This window comes from Serinus canaria, chromosome 2, assembly GCF_022539315.1.
Source record: "Serinus canaria isolate serCan28SL12 chromosome 2, serCan2020, whole genome shotgun sequence".
Classification (NCBI taxonomy): domain Eukaryota; kingdom Metazoa; phylum Chordata; class Aves; order Passeriformes; family Fringillidae; genus Serinus; species Serinus canaria.
This window is the reverse complement of record NC_066315.1, coordinates 135,422,746-135,444,833: the sequence shown is the minus strand read 5'-3', so window position 1 is coordinate 135,444,833 and position 22,088 is coordinate 135,422,746. Positions and strand designations below refer to the sequence as shown.

Below are 22,088 nucleotides of genomic sequence, written 5' to 3'. Positions count from 1 at the left end.
AATGAACAGACTGCAGTTTATTAATATATTTATGAGTACATTTTTATGACCTGAATAAATATCACGACTCTCCAAAGACACAAGTTCTGAACTAGTCCTCAGCTGGGGAGATGTCAAAGTTTGTTTCAGTTTCTTGAAAGGTATTGTAGGCGTTCAGACTGTATTTTTTTCCCAAATATTATTTTGTTAATTGGAGAGACAATAGGATGAATACCTGTCAATGTGGTTTGGGCTGCAAAGGTAGCCTGAGAAAGGCATTTAGATGAAGTCATTTGCTTTTGCATGGCCTGACTGTTCACCTAGTTAGGTTATGCATTTCAACTGAAGGTTCAGTTATTGGAAACTAAAACCTGCTAATTCTTAGTTTAACTGTTCAAAACAGATAATAAGCAATCATCAATGTAAGCCAAGCACACTTGTTATTTTGCATTTTTACTTTGTACAATAACTGAATCACACTCTAGATGTCTGAAATGTAAAAAGTGGATCTAGGTCCATCAGTCACTTTGAAAACAGGTTCTTTCTCTTCTATAGTTTGAGAACAGAAAATAGAATTTGAAAACTAAAAATTTTCAGTAGCTTTCCTCTTATATATTGTATAACAATGTACCCTTTTAAGGTGGTAGATTTTACTTAGTGAGAATCTTACATTAAGTGATCAGTTACTTTAGTAAGTTTTAAAACGTGCAGATTTTGATAGTGTTCTGAAGTAGTAGGTGGCCATAATCAACTCCCACAATATTTCTCTATTATCCTGTGTACTGATGACTACTTGTGTAATAGTCCTGACTTCACAACTAGGCTTTAATGCTTACAGTAGGCAAAGAAAAAACTCAGTTGGTTATACTTGCTTACCTTCCTGAACCTTCCTGGGTAGATGCAAGGAAAAAAATTTTCTCTTTTTGATGGCAGTGAAAAAAAGCATGTGGCACTTTGGCAAACAAGCTTCCATTGCTATCAGAAATTCAAAATATCAGTTTTTCAGCTCTGTAGGTACTTCTTTAAACATAGCAGATTAGACGAAGTCTGATGCAAATATTTATTCACTCTCTGTGTGTGTGTGTGTAAATGAATGAAGGAGTTGAGTCAGACTTGTGGAGGATGGAATGCTGGAGAGCACTTTTACTTTGCACTGTTCTTCCAGTGTTTTGCTGTTGGTGTAGTGTTGGCCAGCCTCCAGTAGAACACATGCTGGTAAAGCATAGTGGAGGTGTTCCCAGTCTGAATGACAAAGGCTGTAATTTCAAGTGAGACTGGAGGCAGGAATTAATAAGTCTGCCAGGAGATAGTGGAATTTTAGAACTGAGAGTGCAGGTTGGGAAGTGTTTGTTGCCACACTGATCCTTTTCCTTTGCTCAGGAAAGAATATTTTTTCTCCTTATACACAGTTGTTCTGAAATAATATGCTACTTGTCCACAGACAACTGCTAATTCCCAAGAGCACTCTAAAGCTTATCAACACAGTGTGCCTATGTACACTGTATACAGTCCTATGCGAAGGTAAAAACCAATTCTGTGTTCATTAGAATGACTAAACTTCTTTATTTTTCTCAGCTATAGGTTTGGACTCTTGTCCTGAACCACAGACCCCAAGTAATGGGATCAAAATTGGAGACAGATACATGGTTGGAGACGTGGTGTCTTTCCAGTGTGACCAGGGTTATTCTCTGCAGGTAAGCCAAGTTTCCTATTTCAAATGGTGTCTTTCAGTTCTTTAACATGGTTGTGTTTGGGTCTCTCAGTGCAAAATGGATGCTGAACTCTTCAGGAATTGTGTACACATGATAAGTTTACAGGACTGTGTGCTGTTCTACTAGATAGTGAATTAGAAACTATCCAAATATTCCACCAGAAGTGTATTGGTGCTTCTTCTGCATTAGTGGTTATAGGTTGTTATCTATTATTGATAGCTTCTTTGATAATTATAGCTGAACCGCTACGTCAAAATTAAGTTAAAATCACTTGATGAACAATTAACAGTATTTCTCTATGCATAGGAGGAAAAAGAAAGTAAGGGAAGGGGAACTAAGAATAAAAAAAGGGAAAGAAATAATTGCTTTTCTTAGTAAATCAGATAGTGTCAGTTGTTTTCTTACAGCAATTTCTTGGGTTTTTTTCTCCAAAATGTTTATCAAATAGGGGTGTATTTTTACCAAGTAAATTCGCAATGTCCTTGCACTAGCAAAAGGTATATCCACAGGAGATATAGTGATTGCAAATCACTGGTAGGAACCTGTCTGCCTATAGGAAAGAAGTGGAAAACATTTTCAAAAACTTGTACAGTTATGCCATAGAATCAGATCCAAACCCAAATATTGTTTTTACTTGAGACTCCCCAAAAAGACTTTGCAAATTCTACAACCTTCCATTATCTCCATTACCCAAGGACTGTAAAAAGAAAAGTCTAATAGGAAGAAAATATTTTCTATATAACAGCACATTATGAACTGCTAATGGAATTACGGATGCTTTTGGAGCAAAATAGCAAAGTATGCCAATATCAGTCTCACCTATAACATGTTGATGTCAGACTACTTAAATGAAGTTTTAAAAATGCTAATAATTTCAAATGTTTATTTTACATAATTCTGTGAAAACCTAAATACGGGGTTTATATGTGCTGCATCAAAAATAGAAACTGAATTTTATTCTTGGACAAAAAAAAAAAAAGAAAGCCTAGTTTATGTATAGTGATCGAAACAAAGTAGTCTTGTCTGCTTCCAGATTTCAATTGCGGTTTGGATTTGGGATCTGTATCCCAGTTTCTCCTTCAAGATAGTCATGTCTGCAGATTTCTAACACTTCAAGAATAGATGAAACAAATGTTCTGTGATTGCAGCTCTGAGAATGACTATTGAAGTTTTCTTATGTTGCTTGGTTTTAACTGGCCACTCTTGGAAACAGCCTGAGAAATATTTTTTGCTTCTTTGCTTTAATTCTCACCTTAAATACAAGTGAGCATGAACAGATGAGCCACAGTAAATGCCTGAAATAAAGAAAATAAAAAATACAGAAAATAAAGAATTTAAGAGCATAGACTGTGCAAACACCCATGTAAAGTTTCTTCCCACCATGCAGTTTTTCTGACTTATGCAGTCTGACTGGATGGTTTTGGAAATATCCCAAGTACAGTTTTCTCTTAAGATTTTCCATTTTTATTTGCTTTCTCTGGAAGACAGTTAGAATTACATGAGGCCAATGAACAACACAGAGGGGTGTGTCTATGATGAGTTTATGATGTAACTCAGCACTTACATAATTTATACAGTATGCATAGTGTTATCACATTCAACAACTGATGGGCATCCATACTATGCAAACATTGCTTCAGTTAGACCTATAGTTTCCAGAACCTTGGTTTAATGTTAAAACAAGCATAGGATTCAGCTGTATTCTGTAATACTATAAGAAATAATATTAATATCATGTTAGCCCACTGCCATCATGTAGTGAGCTAACAGTCACAGTCTTCTCTGCTGTAGTAAAGGCATGATACGATGTAAATATTATACCTTTTTGTTTTTGTGCATTTTTATGATGTTATAATTATACATTCTTTTTGATGAAATACTAATATGCTGTATACTGTATATTTTTCATACGAATTAGCAAATATTGTGTCATTTTAGGGACATTCACATATCACTTGTATGCCTGGACCAGTAAGAAGATGGAATTATCCCATTCCAATATGTTTAGGTATGTTCAGTTACATCATTTTTCTTAAATATACCAGAATAAGGAAATAAAGAAAACTCAAAAATAATGGACACATGTAGTGGAAAGAATTGGGAGAACTGGAGGAACTTAACTAAATGTGAAAATGGTCAAATTAAATTAGAGATTTGCAAAGGCTGCTGCACATTAATGTTGGCAAATCTTTCCTGAAATGTCCAAGCAGTAAAAGGAAAACATATAGTCCCTTTCAACCCAAAGTATTCCATAATATGATTCTATGTGTTCTAGTCATATATATCATCAGTTCATTATCAGGAATGACACCTCCAGAGACCTTTGTAACACAGCTAATTTATTTAGGACTCATTTCCCCAGAAGAGTAATGGCAATTGTAGAAGATAGGAATAACATTACATTTTCATCTCTAGTGAGTTCAACATAAGCATCGTCTACCAAATTTCGGACGATACATTATTTTTCAAGTTAAATTATACATATGTGCATAATATTTTTGGGAAAAGGACTGAAAACCTGTCAGAAGCCAAAATGAAACATGTGAAGTGTGTTTAAATATACTCTTTTTATATGATGAATAAATGTGAAGAATGTAAAACTCCTTCTACCTGTAATCTTTTTCACTGCATATAAATGCCTCTTTGTTTGGGTTCTCTAACAGTAAAAGTTATCTGGATTTGTAATCTTGAATGTATAGAAAACAGGATGCTGTAGATCTCATTAAAGATTTTTCTGTTTTGCTTTTCTTCAAGACAGTTAATATATATCCTCTTGAGCTGCCTCACTTAATCCTGTTCTTAATCCTGTGGGGTGTTATAAACCTCCTGTGAGGTACTGAGCTCCCTCAGCTTAGAATTTATAAATATTCAACAAGGTTGAGATATTTGTAAGAATTTTTTCAGGAGTTAGTCGTCAGTTTTTGTCATTATGCATTAGCATATGGTTAGCATATTATAATTGCACTGCTCTTGGTAAATTCTGAAGAAAAAGATGCTGTGCTAAAATTTTAGGGATTTTTTCCATATATTTTGTCCTTTTTTTGCAAGTAATGATTTTTACTTGTGTTTCAAATGCTGTAGCAAAGTTTACTTGGACAAAACTTCTAAACAAAATTCTGTTTGTCATAATTACCACCTTTACATGTAATATGGACATCTAAGTAATTTTATTTACTGTTGTAATGCCTGAAAACAAAAATAAAATTAAGGTACAAATTTAGCTTAATTTCTGGATGTATATGTTTACTTTTCTAAGTTTGTTTATTTTATCTCATTTCTAGGACAAAAAGATATAAACACAGTTTTTAAAAGGCCTCTTGAATAGCTTATAGTACAAAGTATAATACACTATCTTATATTATTCAGATGCTCCTTTGCAAGCAAGCCCAGCTGTCTCAGCACTGCTATAAGCTGGTGTGTGCTGCTTGCCTGTGACAAGGACAGTTCTGGTAGACAAATTGCAGAGAAAGCATTAGGGAGATGATGTTGGTGGAAGCACAAGTCTTATGGAGTGGCTGAGGGAGCTGGGGGTGTTGAGCCTGGAGAAAAGGAGGTTCAGGGAGACCTTGTCACTCTACAGTTCCCTGAAAGGAGGCTGTGGCCAAGTGGGGTTGATCTCTTCTTCCAGGCAGCCACTGACAGGATGTGGGGACAGAGTCTTAAGATGCACCTGGGAAGGTTCAGGTTGGACATCAGGAAGAATTTCTTTATGGGAAAGGTGGTCAGGAATTTCAGATAATTCCTTAACTGAATGGGGTGTCCAGGGATATGGTGGAGTGACCATCCCTGTGGGTGTTCAGGAAGTGGCTGGATGTGCAATTTAGTACCATAGTCTAATGGGCAAGGTGATTATCAGTCAGAGGTTGGACTTGATAATGTTGGAGGTCTTTTCCAACCTAAATGATTCTGCAGTTCTGTATTCTGTTCTATTTGGGGTGCATGTATCCCCCAAGTTAAAATCTACCCAATTCTGAGCTGATACAAGGTTGTAAGGTACCTACCTGTAAATCAATTTCTAACAGATATTTAGTGGTAAAGACATGTTTGTGTATTTGTCTAAATATAACCCTAGGTATTATTATATCATTAATACTCTAGGGGTCTTCAATGTTATGGATTAATTTTTTGCTCATTTCACTACTCTGAAAAATATTTTTGGTTTGTCTTTTTCTAGCACAATGTGGTGGTGGCATGTCGGACTTCAGTGGAGTGATTCTCAGTCCGGGGTTTCCTGGCAACTATCCCAGCAGTTTGGATTGCACATGGACAATAAAACTGCCTATTGGATTTGGTATGTGTTGTTTTATGGATTTAAAATTGCTTTTTTATGGGTGCAAAACACTGAACAGAAATTTTTAAATATTGTTAATCTTTATGCCAGCAAAAAACCAAAAGTAATTATAATCATTTGAAAAAGTTAACAAAATCTTAAAAGAAATATTTAATATAGAAAAGCTACAGTGTTCTTGGTTTTTCATTTAATATATGCCAACATTTTCTGATAAAGACAAAATTGTTTAATTAGAATTCAGCACAATTTTCTAACTTTAAAGAATTGATTCATCTTTTTGTGAAATCATAAACCCCCCAAAATAAAAAAACAGCTATCATGACTATTTCACACCAAATCAATTTCAAAGTTAAAGCTACATTTTAATTAATTATTTTATCATTAGGCTTCTTTGCATATCCTAGGTAAACTCATTGCAGCATAGAAATGTAGAAGCCTCCCACTTAAAGCTGTCAAACTTCCCACTCAAAGTAGAATTGTCAGAAACACTGGATCAAGCCCACGACTGGTGGAACTGTCTCACTGGGGCTGCTACTCACCTAATCAGTCCCCAGGCTGTAACAGATAAGGATGTTGTACTCCAGATCTAGAATTTTCCACCTCTCCTTGTGCAAACCTTTAAGAAGTATTTATTTACTCACTCTGTCCTTAAGTTTTTTAGTGTTCTTCAGGCAAAAATTGTGTCATTTAATATGTGATCCATAACCCCTAGTTTAGTATCCTCCACACATTTGTTGAGGATGCATTCTCATTTTCCAAGTCTCTTCTAATGACATAAACCAGTGTAAGCTTCCATAGCAACCCACAGAATATTGTGCTTGTTACTGGCTGCCAACCATTGAATGGCTGATTATCACCCCTGGAGCCTCAAAGTTATGTTAATTTTTTACTGACTTCCTTTCCATTCATCAAGCTCATGTATGTTCAGCTTTCAGATGAGGATGTTATAGACCCAGTCAAAAGCCATAGCAGGGTGAAAGTATATTATATACACTTTCCTCCCTTTTTCAATTTATAATGATTGATTAACTGTCACTTTCTATTAGGAAATCCATGATGAATGCTCCTAAGTGTCTTTTTGTCTCTTATATATTTGGAAATTGCCTCCAAAAAACAAGTTCCATAATTTTTCCAAGGACTGCAGCGAACCTGTAGTTGCCATTTCCCAGGTCCTTTTTGTTGTCTTAAAGGTGACTATGTATTCAGACATTTTCAAGTCACTAGAACTTCTCTTATTTCACCATGGTTTTTTGTAGGTACTATCAGCATTTTAATTACATTGGCTAACACCTTGAGCAAGTTTGGGTGGATCCTATGCATATTTTATTGTGAGATCTTTATTTGAAGCCAGTAGAGTTGTCCCATCTAGTTTGTAACACATGTGGCACTTTTTGAGGAGTGTGTGCACTTGAATTTTTTTCTTTATATGCTAATTGAATGGTGTGCTGGTTTTCTTAGACAGGCCTTGGATTTTTCTATTTTATACCTGCCATCTTCTTCCATATTCTTTACTTGACAATACTGAATTTCTGGGTCTTCCAGAGTGGGTGTAACATCCCAAATAGCATTCTCTTTTGCATAAGTTCAGATTCTTTCCCTCCTCTTTTTAAAATCAATTCTGTGGAATTTTTTTATTAGAAATCCCATGAGCCTAGTTCACTTATGATTTATATGAAAGCCAATTGTTCTGCATGGGTTGTTTCTATTGAAAAATATTTAATGTTCTGTAATATTGACTTAACCAAATCTATCTGGGGGAAATAAATTATATTAAAATGGGGATTTCTATATAGAACCCAATTTGTTTGTTTGTATTTTGTTCAAACACACAAGATTACAGTCAACAATTGACTTTTTTTTTCCCTTAGCATTTTTTAGAATAACATTGACACTTTAATTCTGCCGCTACCTGAATTTTTAGATAGCTTGATGGGACAATTTGTAGTACTTCATTATGAGTCACAGTGCTGTCTAGAATCACAAATAGATTTCTGCTTGTTAAGTTATCAAAAAAAATTATAGTAGTAGTAGGTACATTATTCCTGGATCAAATCAACGGGAGAAAAGAATATTCAGAGCTATAAGGGGACACAACATTTTGACATACGATTCCAAAGACATTTGCTAATAAAGAAGAGATAATAAAAATCTGAAATATTGCTTAAATTTCAAATTTAATAAAAGGGTATGTTCAGCTGCATCCAGAACCTGCTGCCTTTTTATCCCAAAAACATTGCCATCTGCCTCTTCCCTCACTTTACTGTTATCCTGTCTCTCTTCCCATACTGACTCCTTACTCTGTTTTCTTTGCTTGCATTCTGCCAGACTTATGTGTCCAATAATTCTAATGTAACTCTTCAGACTGCTGTTGACACTCTACATTGTTAACATACTATTTTGACATCCATTAGGCAGGAGATTCAGCTACTGAAGCTTTGGAAAAAGTTTCTTGGATAAGCAAGTTTAACCACCAAAATCAATAGTTCTGAGCTGCTTTGTACCAACTGGATTTTATTCACTGGACTTATGAACTGTTTTTCAGTTCGTGTATAGGAAAATGAAATTATTCATTTTTTAGAAGATAACTAAAGCTGCATGCTTTAGTTTTCTGCTAAAAATGCTTGATGTTTTTTACCTTTGTTAAGTGAGATATGTTTGAAACTAAATTGAATATTAAAATAAAATTTCACTGTAAAAAAAAGAAAAATATTACTTTTGAAGAAGTGATGTCTAAAACTGGTTTTAGTGATGCTGCGACTCTGATCTAGTGGAGGCACATCCGAGTCTTCTGTGTAGTAAATAGAAAAACTCAAAAACACCATCATGGCAACCTTCTATAGACTTTCACTTGTTTAACTCTTTTTTAGAAAGACTCTCCCAATAATAAGTTAAAGATCATAAGCTTCTCCACTGTATATTAGCTAACGGTGTAAGGTTTTTACCAAGGACACTGTGTTTATTTGCATATATAAATATAATAACCACTCTTTCAAGCAGGATGTCCTAACTGCAAAAAGGCACAGAAAAAAAAATCAGTCTAACAAGCTGAAGTTTCAAAGAGAGGCAGGTGCTACTGGCAGAGCAAGGGATGAATAATTTTGAAGATTGATATGATTCAGATACTTGAAGAGAAAGACAATGCAATACAGTGCATTGCAATGCAAGAGAGCAGGATGATTTGTGAAAATATATTTATAATTTTGTATCAAATAAAGTTCGTGAAAGAGGAAAAAACTGACAGCAAGGTCACAGGACCTGCTAGTTGTGAATGAGAGTTTAAACTTTGGACAACTGTATGGTTCACAGGATCAAATGAAAGGGCAAAGTATCGTAATAGAGAAAGAGCAAAGAGTGAATATAGCTTGATTCTCTGTGTAGGAAATATTTGGAAGGCTGACAAAGTCAAAGAATGAAAACACTTTCTTATCACTTATAGACTGTCTTCAGATAAAGCAAGACAGAAATTATCAGGGTAACAGTAATTGAAGTATGCATATAATTTGCATATAAAATGTTTAATGCTGCAGAAATCTTTTATAAACTTTACATGGTATCTGAGGGGAAAGTTCTAAAAGACAGTGAGAAACACTGTTTAGGTATTACAGTTCAGGAGTCACAAAACTATTCATGACTTTCAATAATTTACCTGACATTATATCTTTACTTTCAGTTTTGAAATTGTGTTGATTGTCTTTGCCAGAAAAACCAGTAGAACTCAAACATCTTTCTAGTGAAACTACTGCATCATGCCATAGTTGCAATAGATCAGACAAACTGCAATTTTTTCTTGGTTGTAACTTATATAGAAAAATGTTACAAACAGGAAAATGTTTAGGAGCCCTAATTATTCAGTGCATAGAATTTTCTTCTCATCCTGCAAAATTTTTGTAATACGTCCCCAGATTAGGAGAGATAACTTGCTAATAGATAATAAGCTGCCTTCCTGTTCCTTAGTGAACCAAATAATCAGAAATTTCTCTCACCAGAACCATCATATACCGCAGCGTGTGTGGAGCACTCACATGTGTTCCCCATGCACTCTGCTTTCACAAGTCCTTGGGGTACCAGCAGAGGCTCTGCCTGCCTGATACCCTGAGCTGGACCTGAGGCCTTTCTGCTCACCATCTAGTCCAATTTAAAGATTGCTGGCAGATGGGCAGCCCCACACACATAGAACTGTGAAATACACAGATGCCTGCCAAGTAGCACATAGATTTCCACCTGGTTATTTTCTGCAATTATCAATATAAAATGAACACACTATTTTCCCTTCTGATTTTGGTACTGGTTGTGTTTATTTACTGACAATGTTTTTCAGGTGTCCATTTGCAGTTTTTGAATTTCTCAACGGAGACCATACATGATTACTTAGAAGTTAGGAGTGGATCTACAGAAACTAGCACTGTTATTGGGAGACTAAGTGGCCCTCAGCTGCCAGCCTCTCTGTTCAGCACAACTCATGAAACCAGCTTATACTTTCACAGTGATTACTCACAGAACAAACAAGGATTTCATATTGTATATCAAGGTGAGATTTGGACATTCTAATGAGAAAGAGCAAGGTGGCTGTTAAAGATTTTAATGGAGTTTTGGTGATTCCTAAAAATAAATATGAAAGATTTTATGTGTTTCAGTGCCAAGCTTTAAACATTGAGATAAAACAGAAGACTGAAGAAAGTTAAGATGAAAAAAAACCCAATTAATTGCGCATTTTTTCATTAAAATCAGGTCAAATGTCAGCAAACACATAGTTGCTAATATCTGAAGCTGATTGGCATATTAATTTACATTGCATGCCTTTACAAAAGAAACATCTCTAGTCAATGTTTCGAAGCATACTGGAATTTTAATTTTGTGTAATGGGTTCTGGAAGGTATAGATCTAAATACTGTTTTGTATTACTGGATGGATGTAGGTTAGTGCAAATTAATGCCAACCCAAAAATCTCCAAATCAATTTTATTTCCTAGTTCACCATTTCCCGAAGGTTCTTGTTCTTTTGTATCCAAGTAGGTCACGCTGATCACGAGATCATAGTTCTATTTATAGAATTGCATTTTCATTTAAAAGGGATTAGATCACCACCGTTCATGAGAAAAGGTCAAATGTGTATTTTAAAGTGGACCTGTTTTCATTATATGAATAACACCGAAGAGTGATTTAAAGAGATTTTACTTTAGAGTAGTCTCCTATTACTCTTTTAATAGTAACAAGTCCAAATTGATTTGAACTCTGTGTAACATTGTGGAAGTGAGCCTGTAAAAAGAATTAACTTTTAAAGAAAAAGTCATTTTGTGGCCTAAAGTGCTAAGGACAGTAAAAACCTAGGACCATATACTATTAATAGTAAAAGTAATAATTTTGGAGATGCTGTCATTTGTCAAAACACTGGTAAGTTCTTTTCTGTGTTTCAACTACATAAGACAGAACTGATTCTTTCAAACATATATGACATGATATTCTTGTACACAGCTTGTTTGTTCTCACATTGGTAATAAGAAGACAGTGCTTCAAATCTTCTTGGAAAAAAAAATCATCAAGATGTGTGAGAAAAGCTCATTTTCAAATTGTAGTTGTTCACTATAAAGTCTTTGATTTAGAACCTTTTAATAGAGCGTTTTAATTCTCCTGGGAAAAAACAAATGAAAGTAAAGACATATTTATTTCTCTTTTTCCTTAAACAGAAGAATGTAAAACCTGACAACTCCTATTGGATCAGAAAAGCACTTCATCTATCTCAGAATAGTATCTTCAAACAGCAAAAAAGAATGTTATTTAACAGCACTAAAGCATAGCTGGTTTCACTGTACTTCTCCAGGCATAAAATCAATGATTTGATCATCAGCATCATGGAGCATCATATAGGCTGTCCATGGCTTTTCTTTTTATTCTAATTAAATGCTCTTATTTCTGAGATAATCAGAATTTTTATTTTACTGATTTTCCACTATTATTATTATTAATTTCAGCATATCAGCTACAAAGCTGTCCTGATCCTCGACCATTTCGCAATGGTTTTGTTATTGGAAATGACTTTACTGTGGGACAAACTATTTCATTTGAGTGTTTTCCTGGCTACACATTGATTGGAAATTCAGCTCTAACTTGTCTTCATGGCATCAGCCGCAATTGGAATCATCCTCTCCCCAGATGTGAAGGTACGTTCCAGGTGACCTATAAACCCTTCATCATTTGAGAGTCTTCCTAACACTGTTAACTGAAGTCATTTCGGCTTTTGATTTACAGAGGCCTGTATATTTACAATGTAGTCTTTGCAAAGGAAGTATTCATTTTTTCACATTAAAATTTTAGCACAGAAGCTGAAATGTTTTGTAAAATGAAATCTCTAAAAACTTATCTGAGATACTACATTTGCTTTTGGAAGCCAAAGCTTAAAGTCTGGAATGTGGAGACCCATGCTGCTTTTGATCTAGGTGAAGCAATGAAATAAAAACTCTGGACTAAATTAGGAAAAAAGGCTTCAGAAGTTGAGTTTACTAGTTCTGGCCACTTCTGTTCTTTCTTATCAGTTAGTAAGAAATTTTAAAGGTGGTCTAGATTGAAATTGTCCTCCAGCCAGTGCTCTGTGAAATCATTTGTACATACATTTTTTTCTGAATGGGTTTTTTGTTTAACTTACATTTTTTTAATCTTTTATATTTGTTTTTTTTCACTTGTGCTTGAAACAAAATAAAAGGTTCCAGGAACTGTAGCTTGCACACAGCTATAATTTTAAAGAGACAGAATGACTGTGGTGGTTCTGTAGAAGTGTTTATCTTTTCCCTAGCTATGCTGAAAGGAACCTGTTTCTAAGCATCAGACCAAAGAAGGTCAGTCCTCCACTTAAAGGCCTAGCTTCCCTCTGTGTTGAGTGGTGAAACAGCACTGAGAATGGGATCCTCACTGTCATGTAGGAGGGAAATGCCCAAATAAAAACCCCCAACAACAACACAATAGCACCTCACCCCCAAAAAAACTCCAAAGCCAAATGCAATCACCCAAATAGAAAATAAAATACTCCCCCATTTTCTCAATTTTTTCATTATATTTTGCACCATATATCCAAATTTAGGTACTTAAATGAGAAGCTCCATTATTCAAAATTCCTGCTGGACTCAACTGAGCCTTAGGAATTTTGGGAGGATGTGGTAGGTAAATCAGGACCTAACTGGTACTGAATTCAGAAGGGGAAGCCTTATAATGACACTTACACTGTCTTTTTTTTTTTTTTTTTTTTTTTTTTTTTTTTTTTTTTGAAAGGGGAAGACGTTAATTCATTATAATTAAGTTTCACCACCCATTTTCTGGACTTGTGGAATAGTAATGCCTTCATAGTTCATGTCTTGCCTGCTAAACACTTAGCTTTTCCTGTTAGTTAGTTCTAGCTGTATTTTCTGTGCTTCAAAATCCAAACAATTTGTTGAATGCGGGACTCTGTTTCTTTGAAATACCATACTGGATCCAATAATTTAATTAGTAAATTGTAAGGTGTTCAAAGCATGTTGTTTCTCTGAGTATCAATTTTGATGAAGTTCCTGAACAGTAGCTGCATGTTCTTTGTTTCTACTTGATTTGATGTGAAAAATTAAGATTAAAATATCCACCAACTTGATAATAAAGATCAAAGATGCATGTTTTCTGCGTGATTACAGAATGTCAACTCTACTCAGCTCCTAGACAAATTTCTTAAATTACATGGGGGTTTGTGCTGATACTTACTGTGGTATTTTTAGTAAAGGGTTTGTGAAATTTTTATATGCTACAGATATTTTTGTTTTGTTTTCTTTTTTTTCTTTTTTGTTTTGTTTTATTGTTGCATGAAAAGGATAATGAGTTATCTTCTCGTTTCACTTGGTTTGATTTAAGATAAAGGCTTTGTGTTCAAAAGCATTAAAATGAAGTTGGCTTTTTTGTGTATGCCTAGTATCAGAAATACACGGCATGTCTTAAATTTGTATTTACTTTAATGTCTTTATTGTAAGACAAGATATACCAAGGCTTTTTTAATTCCTCAGATTTCTTAAAGCAGAAAATCTGAGTTAAATATGACTAAACTTGCTCCTGTTTAAACAGTTTTATGCTCTTCTTGCATCCCCGTGAACCTAATATTCCTTTAACCTGTGCTCAGCATCATCTAACACTCTCTGTCCCTTCTTAACTCATCTCCCTTGCTTTAACCTATTTGGATTCTGTTCCCTCTCCTTTTCCAAGAAGTCTTATTCCCTGACAGTTTTCAGACCATGTTTTCACTCCCCTAAGAGCTGGCTGCAAAACCATTTCTGTCTGTACTCCTCAAACCCCCTTGAGCCTTTAAGGTTAAAGCTGAAGAAAAGCAGTGCCCAAGCTGTTGAGTCTGAAATGGTTGAAGTGTCACTGTGCATCACTTCATACCCTACAGTTCAGCTCCAAAGTTTATAAACATAAACTATAACATTTGCTTTTGCTAAATACAAGCAATGTGTAATTCTTATATGTCAAACTTCTATGTCAAAACTGCTCTGGTTGGAGATTTTTAAACATATATTAGAAAATCTGTGTTGCCATAGCATGCAACTTGTAGGGTAGAGCGGGCAAAATAAATATATGCAAAAAAAGCAAATTATACAATTTTAAGCTTTGCTTACTTTTCCAGAACTAGGCTTGTATAACATTTCGCTTCTGTAAAAACCAGGTGGTGTCATGTTCCACATAGATCTAAAATCTGTATGGAGAAAATAATCTAGTTTGGACTAATAGTTTTCCAGAAATAAAGATTTATGAAAGTCCAAAATCTGTATGATCACTCTTGTGCTGTATGTCTAAAATTAGCACTCTGACATGAATTACAGAGAGGACTTTTACTTTATCTACCAGAATTTATGTCTGTAAATACAAAATTACTATTTATACTGTTGGAAAAAATGTTTTAATTTTGAAGTTCACCTCTAATCTTCACCCACCTCTCAACCTTGCATGTGCCTTCTTTCGTGTGTTAATTTTAGTTGGCTATCTTCTTGTGACTACATATGAAAACAATTAGTGTGATTTGTTGCTAGTTGTAGCTGGAATTTACACAAAGCCCTAACCAAGTAATTTTCAGTTGTGCAGGGAATTTCCTTCTATATGTATATATATTTCTTTAATCCCACTTCTGATACTATTTGTTGCATCAGAATTATTATTTTTTTTACTTTTATATCTGACAAATACCATCAAAATAGACTTCTGACTCTGCACAAAGCTGAATAAAATCTGTTTTCTTTGCACAGGAATGGTCATAAGCAATGAAGTAGACCGTACCAAATGTGTTCAAAATTAGAGCTTTATTATAGTCTAAGTAGAATGCAAAAAGCATTTACTGGCTATTTTTAAAAAGTGTCTTTTTTATAGCTCTGTGTGGAGGAAACATAACTGCAATGAATGGCACAATATACTCTCCAGGATACCCGGATGAGTATCCAAACTTTCAAGACTGCTTCTGGCTTGTAAGAGTACCACCTGGGAATGGAATCTACATCAATTTCACAGTTCTCCAAACAGAGCCAATATATGATTTCATAACTGTCTGGTAAGAAAACACTTCTGGCATTTATTTAGTCTTCATGTGACACTATATAACCAAATATGAATTTAAAGAATAAATTTGTGATTTTCCCCTTGAAACTGGTATTCCCTCTAGGAGAAATGACTGAGTTGTCAATCCATATTTTCCAATGGACCATTCTCTCTAGATAACACTGGACAAGAAATCAAAAACAATAATAGTGTTTCTCAGTTTGCTAAAAAAGAAAAGCATGTAGAGGTATTCTATAATAGCTCATCAACAATGAAGAGAAACTATACTTAAGAAAGGAGTGATAAGGCATTTCAGATGTATGTATTAGTGTTTTAGAAAAGGACTACTAGAAATTAGAGTAGGGCAACGCTTAATTAATTTCTTCCAAGCTGGTTTCTTTTATTCTTAAGAGTACACTAAACAAGAGGCTCTTTTTCTGTTTGGCTGTGACAAAGCAAATTGAGCTTACAATAACTGTAAATAAATTCTTTTCTCTGTGTACTTGAATCCATGTCTGTCATGGGTCTGCATGATGACCCTCAGCAGCAGCCTATCACATTAATGCCTCCACCATGTATTTGAAGACATTTAATGGCTTTAGTCCTCATTTGTACACATGTAAAAATTGTATTATATACGTAATGGCTACTTAATTATGCAGCCTATACCATTTCTGGGATACTTTTGATTTGTAATGCATATCAAAAATTTTATAGCAGTTTCCCATGAAAAAAAACCCCATTTTATTTACAATTCAAATGCCTCAAAGCATACAACTTCCCTGCTAAAACAGAAGGGAAAGGGTCAATGTGCCATAATTTGGAAAAGCGTATTACTACAAAATTTTCAAAATAAAATATATCCTTTTTTTTATTTTGGTTTTTTAAAATATATTATGCTAATAACTATTGAAAATAACTTAAATTTAAACATTTATTGCTTACTATTTGACAATTCTTATCTGGAAGGAAACAAGGATGAACATTTAATACTCTTGTATCATGATGCTGTCCTCTGTACAGTTCCACTGTTGTTTAGTACTAACTTTAATTTTTTTATTGAAATGAGTGTTTCATTTCTCCATAAGGTAGCAATGATCTTTTGAGCAGTACATATATTGTCAAAATCATAATAAATAGTATAAAATTATATCAGTACATTCATATGAAGAAGGATTAGAGAAATTAATCAGCTGCGTATCATACTCAGTTTTGGTAAAAGCTACCAAAAATTATATTAATACTTACCTGTAGTGGTAAACCATGATACTACCTGAGTCAAAACACAACACATTGATTGAGAAAACTCTGAATCACTAGAAAAAATAAACGTTAAATCAATTCTTATCTATCCATATATACTAAAAACTATAAATAGTAACATTAGAAATAATAATTTGGGGGAAAAGCTAGGTTAAAATATGCTGAAAATAGAGCATATCTAAAAGTAACTTAGAATAAGCATTGCAAATAAAATGTGCATTTATTAGTGTCAACATGCAGTTTTCAAGGGGAATCTTGTATTCAGTAGTCTGTGAGCATTTTGAGTTTATTTTTGCCAAAGCCAATATTCATTCTTGTAATTTGAAATTATTCTATTAATTAATTATAACAACACTATTTATCTCTTAATTTTCCTGGAAATTATCAGATTCAAAAGACTGGAGAACATGAACAGTTATTAGTTTTATTTATTTTCTGATAACCACCTTTGAACGTATAGATACAAAAATGTGATCAGAGGTTATGGCAAGTAGATGAAGTACAATTACAAATTCAGTAATTTTGTGTTGGCTGAAATTTTTACTAGAAAATAAGAATTTGACTTTCAAAAGGTGGTTGAATTAGTATTCAACCCACATACAGGATAAGAGAAGGTCTTCAGCCCTTGTTGTCTGGTTTATCTTCTTTTAGTTGTCTCATGCCTTTTAGTGTAATCTAGAGAAAATTTACTGCATTCACCTATAGTTTGGAGAAATCGTATTAAATTTTTGGACCAAAGAAAGAAAAAAAAATTATTCTCTTTGTTTTTCTTAGGGATGGACCAGACCAAACTTCCCCTCAAATTGGACAATTTAGTGGCAATACTGCACTAGAATCAGTCTATAGCACTTCCAATCAGATTCTGATAAAGTTTCACAGTGACTTTACTACCAGTGGCTTCTTTGTACTTAGCTATCATGGTAAGTGTGACAAATTAAACTTTTTCACTGTTTTTACTGGTCGCTGGAGGAAGACAAGACATAAAAAAAAATCAGTTGGATTTTCTAAGAGTTGTTATTATTAATATGATTGACCACTACTAGTAATGTTTGCATTACTAGGGTTATGCAAACATATGAAAGACTAACATAAATTATGAAAATAATTTATTTTCTTGACCAGACATTACATTTAATATTAGTCAAACAAAAATAAAAAGACTGCACTATGATGAGACATGAACAAAGAAGGCAGCATCAGGACCCTAAAGTTCAAGGTGCCCCTAAAATTCTTTTGAAACCTAAATGTTTTTGGAGGACATTAAATTTCTTTTTGAAATTTGGATATTTTGAAGTGAGTGTTGTTTTTGTAGAGATACCAATGATAGTGAGCAATACCTATGATACGTTGTTTACTACACTATATAGTTCAATGATAGTGAACTACATAGTGTAGTTAAAGTTAATTAACTGGAATTAAATACTGACTGAATGAAAATGTGTATGAATTAATTCACTGAATTCTACCTCTTTTTGTAGTCATCCAAACCCTCTGTGGCCAAGTGCCATGTACATTGCTATGATTAAAAGGAAACAGATTGAGAAGGGTGGGTTTAGGTTCTTTGTGAATGCCCATTGGATTGAACGTCCTAGGAGATTTGAACACACTGCATCCTGTTTTCTGGATGCTGGTCAAATTTTGTGACTGGAAGATTTTCTTTTTGACTTATTAAAGAGAGTGGTGAATAGCGATAGACATAATTCATTGGCTTAAAGGAACTTTAAGCTAAGCAAAACAAAACAGAAAAATACATAAAGCCTACAATGAAAAAAAAAACCTGCCTGCAGTTGATTATGGAGTAGAGACTCCAGCAGGGCTAGGCAGAGAGGGATCAGAATTTCCATTCCAAATCTTGGCATCTATATTGCATGTATCAAATTGCAAAGGACAAAATAACATTTTGTATTCATTAATGAGTCCGTATGTATTGATATCTACTAATATATCAATATATGACCAAACATATGCTAAAATGCTCATGGAATCATAGAATTATTCAGATTGGAAAAGACCTTTTCGGACATTAAGTCCAACTATAAATCCAACACTACCAATTTTGTCACTAAATCATGTTGATAAATAGCACATTATATGCCTTTTAAATACCTCCAGGGTTGGTCACTCCACCTCTTCCCTGGGCAACCTGTTCCAATTCTTGGCAGCCCTTTTGGTTAACACATTTTTACTAATATCCAATCTCATGTGGAGTAACTTAAGGCTATTTGTTCGGGTCCAATAATTTGCTAGTATTAAAGTGTCTCTAGAGATCTTCTTTGACTTGTTTCTTTTGTTGTGAAAATTTTCATACCATGCGTGTGGGCTCTGATGTGCAATAAAGATGCAAACCGAGCAGCACAAAGATTACTTATAAAGAAACTTAAAACTCTTTGTGTATTAATGTTGTCAAGACAAATAAATCTCTCTGTATCTTGGAGTCTATGATGCTTCGTACCAGCTGAACAAAAATTATAGTAATGAAGGAAAGGCAGTCAAGGAGTCAAATAAATGCAAGAAGTCAAATTTATTTAAAATAAATCATTTTGCTAATAAAATTAATGATACTCCTCTTGCCCTAAAATGAGAGATGTTTGAGATAATTTGTAGGATTCCTTTATTGAATCAAATTTTAATTGTGTTCATGATTGTTATTATTATTTTTCTTAAGATGCAAACAGCACAGCTGTTTCATGTTTAATTGGTGTGTTTTATTGGTTTGACTTTCTGACTCACTGATTTAAGTAGATCTTCATTACCTGAATGAAGAAAAGGTGTAACAAGTAGATATCAAATAAGGGTGACTCATTAGTAACAAAAGGTCTTACTTATGGTATAAATTTTGTGAGTTTCAAAAGTTTGACCAATTAGAGTACTAAAGGGTTTAATCACACAAAGCAACCAAGAATGTGTATTACTGAAGCTGAACTGTCATCTGCTATAAATAGGTAGTATTTTGTGCTGAAGAGAAATGCTATATGCTGTATGAAAATGTAATGTTCATTAAACCCAAGCATACTTCATCCTGAATGTACACTTTAACACAGGAAAGACTCTACTGTAGGTAAAAATATGTCAAAGTGATTTCTTTTTCCAGATTTCTGTCCTAACTGTATTATGATCAGAATGTATTTTTTCTTTCTCCAAACATAAGCCCGTTTTCATTGGATCTCTGGGGGAAAAAAATCAGTCTGTACCACTTCTGCATACACTTCCTACTTTTTTTTTATTTATTTGACATGGTTATCTTGCCTGGCTGTTGCATCATGCACTAAATCTCAGAACATTATTTCGTGTAAAATTTCAAATGAGAATTTTGAAAGCAGGATTATTCTCTGACACTATCTGTAGGTTATGTGTACTCCACAACTGTTTATGTATTAGGAAATTTCACTTTCAAAATGCTTCTGTCCATTACTTATGCTGCCTCTTTGTAGAATCTTTGGGATTCCAAAACTTGTATTTATTGCAAGGTTTCAAAAGTGGAAGACTTCAAAAGTAAAATTTTATCATAAAAAAAAAAAAAAAAAACAAAGCAAAAAAAACCCAAGCAAAACAATGATTAAAAAGTACAAAAATATTTGCTTTTTTACTGGAATTGCTCAAGTGAGAAAACTGGCAACCACTTCTAAATTTCTTATGTTTTTTATGAAGAGGATTTTGCCACTAAAACTAAATAACTAATTGAGAATGCAGACACAACTTCCAATGTTTTCATTTCCTTTATTTTGATTCTTTTGAAAGTTTCAATATAAATTGAATTTTTATGTTTATCCTGCTAATGTGAATATTAAATCTGTTATTGTATGGCTATGATAATTATGTTTGAGAATGTCAACTGTGCTTTGTTCCTGTTTATAGCCTATCAGCTCCGTGTCTGCCAGCCTCCAGCAAACGTACCAAATGCTGAAATTCTAGCTGAGGATGATGAATTTGAAATAGGTAATATTAAATAAAATAAAAGCACAAAATTTGTTTATGAAATAAACTTGCTGTGCACAGGGTTTTTTACAGAAATCATACTTGGAATATTAAAGGTTCTTATTTGGAAATAAATTTTTTAAGAAATCATTCCTATTCCTTATGCGTCCTGAATCCCATTCATTTTTCAGAGATAACTTTCAGATTATATAATAAATACAATAGCTCTTTGTAATTGACTTAATTTTAAAATACATTTTTCATAGTATTTAACATAAAACTTTGTATTACACAGAAACAAACAAACAAAACCCATAAGAAACATGTAGACAATGGTATATTCTGTGCCAGAATTAAGGTTCTGTGACCTAAAAAGTAAAATCAAATTTGTAAAAGTTACGAGGATATGAGAGAAGGGGATGATATTCTGACTTTCTGAGACATGTCAATATTAATTTGCCACTTATATTTCAAAGAAATATGATTTATTATCTGATTTCAGATGTCTGGTGAGCTAGTTTTGCTCATGTTATGGCAAATAAAGTAATTTTTAAGCATATGCACCAATATGATTAATTATATAGGTCAAAAAGAGAAATTACTTTTTTTTCCTTTTCTCTCTGTAATACAGGCCAAAGAGAACTGCTGGGATACGCAAGTTTTTACTTTTATTGGTACATAAAACTATATGAATTTTTTGGCTCCTGATTAAAAAATGAAAATTTCGTATTCTCAGAGTGCCAGATCTAGATAGCATCAACAAATACATTTGCTATTTAATTTTTTCTCTCAATATTGTATGAATTACTGACTTGATCTTAGACCTATATATCGTCCCATAATGTTTATCCTATAAATTATATTACTTAAAGCTCTGTGGACATTTGGTTCACATAGCATCAGTCAAACCCAGAAAACTTAGCAAACTATCTAATAAATAATGTGGTGGAAAGGAGTGATAGATGCAGCACAGTGTGCAACACAAAGCTCATTTACCACATTTCTTAGACTAATCAAAGTTGTTTATGCCAGAGGTCATTTAGCCCATTGTGTAATATGATGGTAAGAAACTTCATTAATCAATAATGTTTTCAAAGCTAAAAGTCCCAGTTAATTGCAGTTTAATGCTTATTTTGTTTGTGTGTTTTGCCCTGTGTTGTTTTTCTGAACAGGAGACATAATAAGGTACCAGTGTCAACCAGGCTTTACGCTGGTTGGAAATGAGATTCTGACGTGCCGACTGGGGGAAAGGCTTCAGATGGATGGAGCACCGCCTACTTGTCAAGGTTTTTTTTTCCTTTTTGCTTTCCTGCTTCCAGACCAGTTCGGTGGTGATTCCTTAAGTAACTTCTACATCTCTTTATACAAGACAGCATACTGAAACTATTTCAGACT

At 33.8% G+C, this 22,088-nt stretch overlaps 1 protein-coding gene across 3 annotated transcripts in view; it reads left to right on the top strand.

Annotated features, from left to right (window-relative positions):
- Positions 1 to 22,088, top strand: part of CSMD3 (CUB and Sushi multiple domains 3) — a 579,290-nt gene that overhangs the window by 479,321 nt on the left and 77,881 nt on the right. For all 3 annotated transcript variants that reach the window (XM_050970810.1, XM_030234789.2, XM_050970809.1), the window contains 9 exons: positions 1,555 to 1,673; positions 3,630 to 3,699; positions 5,866 to 5,982; positions 10,301 to 10,510; positions 11,951 to 12,139; positions 15,351 to 15,528; positions 17,553 to 17,698; positions 20,634 to 20,714; positions 21,866 to 21,979. In XM_050970810.1, the coding sequence (XP_050826767.1) occupies positions 1,555 to 1,673; positions 3,630 to 3,699; positions 5,866 to 5,982; positions 10,301 to 10,510; positions 11,951 to 12,139; positions 15,351 to 15,528; positions 17,553 to 17,698; positions 20,634 to 20,714; positions 21,866 to 21,979 (1,224 nt within the window). The remainder of the gene's footprint in view (positions 1 to 1,554; positions 1,674 to 3,629; positions 3,700 to 5,865; positions 5,983 to 10,300; positions 10,511 to 11,950; positions 12,140 to 15,350; positions 15,529 to 17,552; positions 17,699 to 20,633; positions 20,715 to 21,865; positions 21,980 to 22,088) is intronic.